Consider the following 10,181-nt stretch of genomic DNA (forward strand, 5'->3'; position numbering starts at 1 on the left):
AAAAGAGAGAGAGACAAAACAGCTTTTTTCCTCACTGAAAATTACAAGTGAAATTTCTCACAGTTTTAAAAATTTTGACAACTATCATCAAAATTTGGGGACAGGATAGGAAGAAAGAGAAACCCAGAGACAGATTGAGGATATGGTTTTTCCCTCAGCTAAGCCTTCATAAAAAAGAACTAGATATCAAAAGAAGTACTGTGTGCTTCCAAGGTTCCTCACGGAAAGGTCCTCTCTCTGCACAGGATGGGAATTTTGGATTTGAACAGCTGAACCACTCAACTTAGTCCATTTCTCCTATATGCAAAACAAGGGACCTCCGAGTTCTAGAAAACTGGATACAGAGCTGAAGGACACAGTCTGTTGTCTTTCTGTGCCTAGAGCAGCCATGGCTCATGGTCCCAAGAAGCATCTGAAGTGGGTAGCAGCTCTAAAGCATAGGCGGATGGGTAAATTGGATAGTATATTTGCTCCTTGTCCATCCACTGGTCCCCACAAGCTGAGAGAATGTCTTCCTCTCACCATTTTTCTAAGGAACCGACTCAACTATGCCCTGACAGGAGATGAAGTAAAAAACATTTGCATGCAGCACTTCATTAAGATTGATGGCAAAGTCTGAACTGACATAACCTACCCCACTGGTTTTATGGATGTCATCAGCATTCATACGGCTGGAGAGAATTTCCATCTGATCTATGACACCAAGGGTCATTTTTCTGTTCATCGAATTACACCTGAGGAAGCCAAGTCCAAGTTGGGCAATGTGAGAAAGATCTTTGTGGGCACAAAAGGAATCCCTCATCACGGTGACTCATAATTCTCAAATCATTTGCTACCCTGATCCTCTAGTCAAGATGAATGACACAATTCAGATTGATTTGGAGAGTGGCAAGATTACCAATTTCATCAAGTTTGACACTGTAACCTGTGTATGGTGACTGGAGGTGCTAACTTGGGAAGAATTGGTGTCATCACCAAAAGAGAGAGAGACATCTGGCTCTTTTGTCGTGGTTTATGTAAAAGATACTAACGGCAACAGCTTTGCCACTGGCTCTCCAAAATTTTTGTTATTGGCAAAGGCAATGAACCATGGATTTCTCTTCCCCCAGGAAAAGGGGTCCACCTCACCATTGCTGAAGAGAGAGGCAAGAAACTGGCGGCCAAACAGAGCAGTGGGTGAAATAAATGATCTTTAGGTGACATGCCTAGAGAGTAGAGATCTTTGTACTTAATTAAAGAAAATATAGCAGGATGAGAAAAGAAGGAAGAGGAGGAGGAGGAGAACACAGTCTGCTCATTCTGCACAGCAGGGTCTCAAATCGCCAAAAAAAAAAAAAAAAAAAAGACACCCTCATATAGCAGGCATTTATTTCCTTTCAAGCTATGCTAAGGAATCTAAGAACCGCAGCCTGCAGCGTGCCACCTTGTGGAAAGGAGAGGAGGTGCAACTGCCTGATGGACCACCAACCCTCAGCACAAACAGGGAAGTCAAGCTGTGCTCAGGGGGCCAAGACTCCAAGACTCCATGTATTTGGAAATGTGGAGGTACTTCTGTACCCTCTCCAAGGATCTCCCTAGAACATGTAGAGCAATATCCAAAAAGGGTTCTTATTGGACACACTATATCATTGTTGCAAAATCAACATGAAAAATCATGAACTTGGAGTCAGTAAATTTGTTTCTGCCACTAACTACTTCAGTGAACTTAAACAAGTCTCTTAATTCTCCAGGTCACAATTGCAACTGAGAAAGACAAAGTGCTATATAGGAGTTCATCTGGCTCTAACAAGGTGAATCTATCATTAGAGAGAATCTGCCTTCTCTCCGATCGTTAATGGCCTTCAGATTTCTAATTCCTTTTGTTCATCATCACCAAAGCTACCTGTGTGAGATATAGCTATGATCTTGTACCTCCTGTAACGGAGCTTACAAAACTACCCACAAGGGGCCCAGTTGCCTACAGCTCTTTGTCTACAGCTGTGCTCACTCATTCATTATTAATTAAGGAAATATTTGTTGTGTATTCCTCACTGGCCCCATGTCAACACTATCTCAGGCACATAAAACTACTCACTTTTCTCCTAACATTAGGCTTTCTTATACCTCCTGCCTTTGCAGGTGCTCCTCCCTTTGCATGGAAAGCTTTTCCCTTATTTTCCTCCAAACCATTTCATATTCATCTCCTTTCTGACATTTCCCAGCAAACCATCATCCTAATATTTTGTATCTGATCATAGTATTTAGTACTCTGCTTTGAAATCACATAGGTACATATGTAATCATATAATATCTTGACACTCGGAAGTGTAATTAATTTTTCTCCCTGCAGTCCTTAATTTCTATACTTGAACTGATATCCACAGGGCTTTTTATATATGTGATCCTTGTGGTAGGGCAATTTCTGCAAAATGAGGAGAGAAAGGAAAATTCTCTGCACAGATTTAAACATCAAAATGGACTTGTGAGATTCATAGAAAACCGTGGGGGGTGGGTGTTTGTTGGGGATTGAACCAGGGCCTCACACATGTTAGACAAGGGCTCAGCCACTGAACTATGTCCCCAGCCAACCACAGTAAGCTTTTGATAGCCAAGAGAGAAAGATTTTTTAAGTTTCAAGAGCTTGAAAGTTTTAAATACAAAAGTCAGTATCTATATCTTAAGCAAAAGATTCTGGAATAAATAAGTGAGGAGTTAGCCCCTCTAACCACTCCCTTTCTCCTACCCTCAACAGATTGAATAAAAGAATAGGAATGGGAGCCAGGCACTGCTACCTGCCAATCTCAAGTCAAGTCCCAGGTGGGAGTGAAGACAGATATTTCACTTCCTCCCTGGAACCTGGAAGGCAGCAATGATGCAGGTGTGCTCTCAGCCAGTGGCATGTTGGCAGTAAAGGAGAAAAAGTTGTATGCTGTATCCAGGCAAAGGAGGCATAAAGAGCCTCTAAGTTTCCCCAGGGAGGCATGGAGACTGGAATACGGATATGCATGTGCCCCCCAAGAAACACAAGAAATGGATAAAAGGGCTGGGGCTGTAGCTCAGTGGCAGAGCACTTGCCTAGCATATGTGAGGCACTGGGTTCAATCCTTAGGACCACATAAAAATAAATAAAATAAAAACATTCCGTCCATCTACAACCACAAAAAAAAATTTTTAAAAGAAAGAAAAATGGATGAAGGACAATGGGTGAATCCAAAGGACCAGAAGTCACAATGAGAAGGGTGCAAAATGACCACATGGCCCTAATGACTAGGAGTTCTGCGAATGGTTGCTGCCAACACTGCCCCCTTCCATAGAGATTTCTTGCTTTACCTTGTGTCTCCAGTGGCTAGCATAGAGGCTGATAAATGTTTGCTCTGTAAAATAATATAACAGGAATGGTGAAGCAGTAAAGTGTTACTATGAATCTGGGTACTATTTGCACCATTTTCCTTAATTCTCCATGTCAACAACCCTCAAGAACCACCAATAATAAAATAACTCTAACACCAGTACTCTGAAGAGGAAATATGACAAACAAATGACATGAATAGAGAATTTCAAACTCTTGAGGGTTATACCATCTGTGAGTAAAAACAGAGACTGGACATAAACACCACAAGTATTTTTAAATAATATTTTATTATATTAGTCCTGCATATATTAATTTTTATGCCAACATTTTATATAATCAATAAGTCATAAATATATGGACAATTCCCTTGCAAATATAAATATTTAGCAGTTCAAACCAACCTCATGAACATGTAGCTATTGCTTCCTACAGACATGTGCCAGATCCTTGTCCCCATCCTTACCAACTCATCACACCCTACAAAGTCCCTCCCACACTCTCATTATAAATACATTTCCAACTTGATGAAACAGAGGCCTCTTTCCCCAAAAGAGATCCCAGGGAATGGCACTGGATCAAGGTAACTGTGTGACTAGGAGGTGGTCATTATATGACGTAAAGAGAGTGGGCCAAGGACTCCTTAAATTTCCTCCATCCATTGTTAGGGGGTCAAGACATTGGAACATGTCAGGACTATGTCATGATTCTAAAACACCCAGAAAGTTAACTCTACATTTAATACAGAGCTTTGAGAATTCCATGCAGATCTCAGTAAGAGCCCTAAGAAGTGGAGAAAATTGGGGATCAGACAGGACTTGCTGCAGAGAGGTGGGTAAGGAATGGCATTTCAATAGCTTCCTCAGAAGAGTTGATGTACAGCTCTCAGGCCACGTGGTGGACGATGGGGGTGACACAGGTGCAACCAACAGTCACCCGTACTTTCTCCAGCCGGAAGGAATGAGAGCAGTCCTGAGGCTCCCTTCGAAGGACCAGGATCTCTTGCTGGATGGCAACCGAGTTCATGGAGTTATCTTCCTGACCTTGGGCATTGATGCAGCCCAAGTGTCTGCACTGGGCTTCTGCAATCTCGGAGGGGAACCGGTGGGGGTCCCTGGTGATGCTGCAAGAGTAACAAGCCAAAGTGAAATGGTAAGACCAGAGAAAGGAAGATGGACCATGGATAAGAGCCCATAGCAGTGGGCTTTCACCTATAGGGGAGCAGCTCTGAGTAACACGGGTCCTGGAGCCAGGCAGCCTGGATTCATATGCCACCCTTGGGCAGTTAACTCCCTAAACCTGTTTACTCAATAATAAAATGGTGATTCTCCCATATCATTCTCTGGTGGGAGTGTGGAGAACATTCAGTGATAAAAATGCATATACAATACACCCCTACAATATTAGCATTCAATTAATGGTAGATCTTTGAGTTCATTTTTATTTGCATTATTATGATGATGATCATTGCTTATCCTTTACCTAGAGATTGAACATCACCACTAGATTTCCCAATATACAATATATAAAGCCTGCTACTTGGAGGAAAAGCAAAGCTTTATGTCTGAATCCAGGGCCTTCTGCTAGCTTTTCTCTCAATAGTCCCTTCTGCCTGGAGGTATGAAGTCAGCAATCAGCCAGTTTGCCAAGGTACATGCTCCTCTTGTGAGGGGAATCTATGCTACGATTCCCAAAAACCTGAAACCTGTTTTCATGCTCATTTTTGGAGAATAGTGGTGGTGCTTTGTGTTCCCAGGACCTATATCTTAGGACAAAACCACAAGACTATCACCGAAGGTCCCCACACTACCATCCACTTTCCAAAATGGCCTTTCTCCCCAACTCTTCCTTCATACCCATGCCTTGAGGACAATGTCAAATTTGAGTGGCTCTCCCCTAACTGACTTTTCTGGTTCCCATTTATCTTCATTTAAAGGATCCTTTCTTCCTACACAAAAAGTTTGTAAATTCCAACCTGGAACTGGATGAATCAAAAAAAGACAGAAAGTCAAGGAAAAAGTGCAAGCAATATATTACCACCTTCAACCACACAGGTAGACCTAACCCAAAACAGCAAGAAAAATTGGAGCTCCCAAGGAAAGTAGAACTTCTGTTGTTCAGACTGAATATGAGGGCTTTTTTTCTTCCACTTGTACATATTACAAATTTTCTACTTTATGATTAAAATAAATAACCATGTTTTCAAAAGGATGTGAAGATCTGTCTCCTGTGCACTTACTTGTAATCCCATGGGGAGATGGAGCGGTTCTGAAAGTCATGTGAAATGGCAATGCCCTGGTTTTGATTGAGGATGCGAATGTCAACCTTCACACTGTTGTCCTCCAGAGGAGGGCAGTTCCCAGGCTTCTGGAGGACAGGAGCCATTGTTTTGGGGTTTTTTCTAGCTGCTGCTTCCCTCAGAAAGGCAAACCCCAACATCAATAGCAGCAGACACTTGACCTGGAACATACAGAAGATTGCAGTTGGTTGGACTCTTGTGTCACTTGCAGGCATGAGACAATGCATGATCGAGATGAACCAAGCTTTCCTGGTCCCTTAGTGAGATCAGGGCTTCTCTCTGGACCCCAAGTCTTCACCTGGAAATTGGAACAGTCATACTTGAAGATATTTGGGTGCCAAACAGAAAAGTAATCTCATTAGCCTAGCACTTGAAGCCCTCCATAGTTCAAGACCTTGTAAGCAGGGAGACAGAGAGATGTAAAGTCTGGGACTATGTTTAAATCTTGTCTTGGCTTCCCTATTAAGCCCCTGGTTTCTCCTGTTCCCAAATGTATGATAATACTCAGTTTATATGATTTATGTGAAGCCCATATACGTCTGTTAGACAAAAACACAGGCTTTAAAAATGACCACTTTTGTTTTTATTTCCAACCTCAGATCCCTCAAATACTCACAAAATCCTTCCTCCCAACCATCTGTCCTCTTAAAATTCACTGTCCCACCTCTATCTGTTGAATCATATCCTTCCATCAAGGCCCCACTCAGTTGTGGCTTAATTAGATGTTTACCATTATTAAATAATAATTTTACCATTCATCACTCAAGCAGCATTTTTATATTATCTAGAAATGTAGTATTTGTGTTCATGTCATATGTACACCCCTTAGATTATAACTCCCTGTATGATAATGGGCATAGTACAGGTGTTCCATAAATACTCTCTGAATAAATGAAGGAGTGGATGAGCAAATGAACAGAATGACACATTTAAATTAAACAATATGGTTATGCTTGATGCATTAAGAAAAACATTATGCAAAACCAACTATAGCAAAGTTCCAATTATCTGTGCTAATTGAAAGAAGCAGGGACGTTAATGATGCACAACAACAGAGAATATGGAAACTATTTCTCTTTAGCTCTGGAACATATATTTTATACTATCAGCGATGTATCAGTTTATCTGGTATCATTGGAACACAGAGAAAAAAAGCATTCTGTGAAAACCAAACTAAAAGGAGAGCTAAAAATCTGACCATCTGGCCAGCTTCCCTTTCGCATGACCATGATTTGTTCATCTGAACATCCCCACTGAGCCTTATAGGGAATGGACAAGGTCTAAAATAATGCACAAGAAGAGTTAAACCTAGTTGCTTTCATTCTCTGGGCCCAATGTTGTTCAGGTTCTCACTTTTCAGATACGGCAAGTAATTAGACAGGTTGGTTTAAAAGTCTCTCTTATTCTTTTGCAGATGCTGAAGGCAAACAATGAAAAGAGTAAACCAAAAGTTCATGAATCAATCAGTTGTACTGAGGTAGCTAGTACTAAAAATAGTTGAAAGCAAGGTGATCAGTAGTCACCTACTCTTGTCCCCCACAATCATTCACTCATTCAACAACTCTCTCTTAACTCTATGCTGTGGTGGCTCTAGAGTCAAATGTCCAGAGTCCATACAGGACTCTTATGACTGTGACTCAGTTTCCTCCACCAGAAAATATTAAAATCATGGGCTGGGGTTGTGGCTCAGTGATAGAGTGCTTGCCTAGCATGCATGAGGCACTGGGTTTGATCCCCAGCACCACATAAAAATAAATAAATAAAATAAAGGTATTGTGTCCATCTACAACTTAAAAAAATAGAAAATATTAAGATCAAGTGCAATGATCAATCAAAATGAGTTCTACCAGCACATGGTAAGTATTTGATATGGGTAGCAATAGTCAATACTGAGCTAATCCTACACAGTGGAATTTACTTTGTGCACCTCCTATCCTGACAAAGTGCTGTGAAGTTTTAAAAAAAAGGATTCCAATTTATATCAAAAGGTCCTTAGATAGCTCCCCTAAAGTTAAGAAATTTTAGGTTTTTTAGTAAATTCCCTCTTTGAGTTTTCTCTTTCTCCTTGTGTACCATATTCACTGAATCACTTCTATTTTCATGATTAAGGCTGAAAGTAACTATACCTTAGGTTTATGTGATTTAGTAATAATAACCATGGTTCTAACAAGTCATTATTATTTTTACTTAAGAATTCTTATAGAATTTTAGGAAACATACTTTCACATCTCTTTAAATACTGGACATTAACAACTATGTTGTGAGTTACATAGCTAATATTAATTATCCCAATTAGGTGAAAGAGTTACATCTAAGAAGCAATAAATACCTTGATTGGATTCACCAGCCTTATTAGTGCCAGAGAGACTCCAACCTACATGTCAGTGGTTAGAGCTATTGCCATTGAAGGTCATTATTACCAACATTGATCTTAGCTTTGTCTCACTAGAGGATCCAAGCATTTTAAACAATGTGAAAGCTATATTAGAATTGCATAAGTTTTATAGACCACATGGCTCTTTATCAGGAAATCAGATGATGTCTGCAAATCACTCTGGTTAGCTCCATAAAGCTATAGATTTAGTTGTAGATTTATGCAATACAGAGCAGAAACACTGATAAGGCTGTTGCTGGTTTTTATTTTGTTTTTGTTTTTCCAGTACTAGGGATTGAACCTAGGACCTCAAGTGTTCTATCAGTGAGCTATATCTGCAGGCCTTTTTTTTTTTTTTTTTTTTTTTTTGGTACTAGGGATTGAATGGGGGGGGCACTTAACCACTGAACTACATCCCTATTCCTTTTTATTTTTTATTTTGAGACAGAACCTCACTGTATTGCCCATGATGGTCTCAAATTTGTTCAGTCTACTGAATAGCTGGGCACAAAGGCCTGTACCACAGCACACAATTGTTGTTCATTCTTAGCAATAAAACAAAGAGCACTTCCTCCCAGAAAAGTTCAGAGCACTTTATAAACTTGAATTTCTATTGTCACTTACAAAACAGGTAAATAAATATCACTCTCATTCTGTAGAATGAGAATGCTCCCGCTGAAGGTGGGCAGTAACAGGACATGTCCATCCTCAGCCTGCCTTGGCACCTCACTCTAGCCCAGCAGAGAGCCCATCTGAATTTTCCCCAGTCTCATCTACAGTTTATACCCACCCCATATAGGAACGCCCTACAGAAGCTGGCCAGCTAGTAGGTCCATGAGAATTTGTGCTTGCCAAATCTTTCAACATCTAGTCCAACTCCAAAGCCTCTTGCACTGTCACGTTTCTTGCTAACAATCCATCAGATTTCTTCAAAAAAACCAGAAATAGAAATGGCTTAGGAGAACAAAACTACCTAAAAGATTTTCTTGGACACAGTAGCTTTAAATTTAGCAATCTTGCCTCTGAAACTTTCAGAAAGAAGCATACTGTATTTGGAGCCAGAAAACTTATATTTATGTTTCAGTTCTTGTGTTTACAGTATCCAGTGAGGTTAAACAAATCATTTCACTGAGCTTTTGTTCATTTACATAATGAAGAAGTAATTCCCATCTATTTAGAGTCTTGGGTTAATAATAATAATACCAATTAACACTTATTGAATGCTTTCTCTATCTCTACTATTGCATGATACAAACTATCCAAAAGCTAAGCATGCAAAGATCTTCCACCACAAAGTATAGATTCATTTACTCTCAATGATATCAGCTAATCCACACACACAAAAAAATGCTATAAGGTAAATGCCATTATTATTCCACTGTACAGTTAAGAAAATTAAAGCATAAAGAGGCTAACTAACTAACCTAAAATCCCACATTTATCCAGCAGGGGAGTGGGTCTGACTGACTCCAAACCCTCTAGATACTGCATTTTACCACATTTCTTGTAATCTCTAAAATAATACACAAATATAAAATAAAAGTGTTATCATTGCCATATGCCATGAACCTTTTATGAAATCCAACCTCTTTTAAGTTGCACAGCTTTTAAAAGGAGAATAAAAGAAGGATTATCTAGGCCAATAACATGGTGCCTGATTTCCTAAGCCTTATTTTCATGTACTTCCATATTAAATTCTTCCCAGGCCTTATCTGGCTAATGTCAGGCATTGGCAGGAGTCCAGACACAAGGGAAGGGGATATATTTCCATCACATTAACCTCCCTCTGACTATAAGAGGAACAAGACAATGGAAAAAACAATCTGCTATCAGAAACACAGGAAATTTCTGTCCTCCAGGAGCTGTCCAAAATTCATCACTGGGTGTTTCATTTCTCCTCCAGGATGCTCCTGTGCTCTTGGGAGGATCACGAAACCACCCAGCTTCCTTGGGTAAAATACATACGTACATGTCCCCTCAAGGACTGGCTAAGCTCCCCCCATGAGATAAGAGTTTTAGGCCAACCTAACTCTATCATGAGTGATCACCAGAGACCATGCCTGTCATCTGTGTACCAAGGACTGCACATGCTAATGTGACCAGGGCAACCTGGTAGCTGATTATTAAAAAGAAAATGTATAGATAACACCCACCATCACCCAGTTGCTAACAGCCTCCAG

The 10,181-nt window shown here is 40.2% G+C and overlaps 1 protein-coding gene and 1 pseudogene across 2 annotated transcripts; one reads left to right on the top strand and one right to left on the bottom strand.

Annotated features, from left to right (window-relative positions):
* Nucleotides 1-388: 388 nt before the first annotated feature.
* Nucleotides 389-1,180, top strand: LOC308649985 (small ribosomal subunit protein eS4-like; annotated as a pseudogene). Its single transcript has one exon. The product of its transcript is annotated as a small ribosomal subunit protein eS4-like (transcript).
* A 3,033-nt stretch (nucleotides 1,181-4,213) lies between these two features.
* IL17F (interleukin 17F) lies at nucleotides 4,214-5,782 on the bottom strand (the record flags this gene model as incomplete). Its single annotated transcript, XM_081295668.1, has 2 exons — nucleotides 5,568-5,782; nucleotides 4,214-4,451 (listed from the first exon to the last, which is right to left on the bottom strand). Exons 1-2 carry the CDS (start codon nucleotides 5,765-5,767, stop codon nucleotides 4,214-4,216), a joined length of 438 nt encoding a protein of 145 aa, XP_081151794.1. The 5' UTR covers nucleotides 5,768-5,782.
* Between the last annotated feature and the right edge of the window lie 4,399 nt (nucleotides 5,783-10,181).

The sequence above is a fragment of the Spermophilus citellus genome, assembly GCF_964194105.1.
Source record: "Spermophilus citellus genome assembly, chromosome: 5".
In the NCBI taxonomy this organism is placed as follows: Eukaryota; Metazoa; Chordata; class Mammalia; order Rodentia; family Sciuridae; genus Spermophilus; species Spermophilus citellus.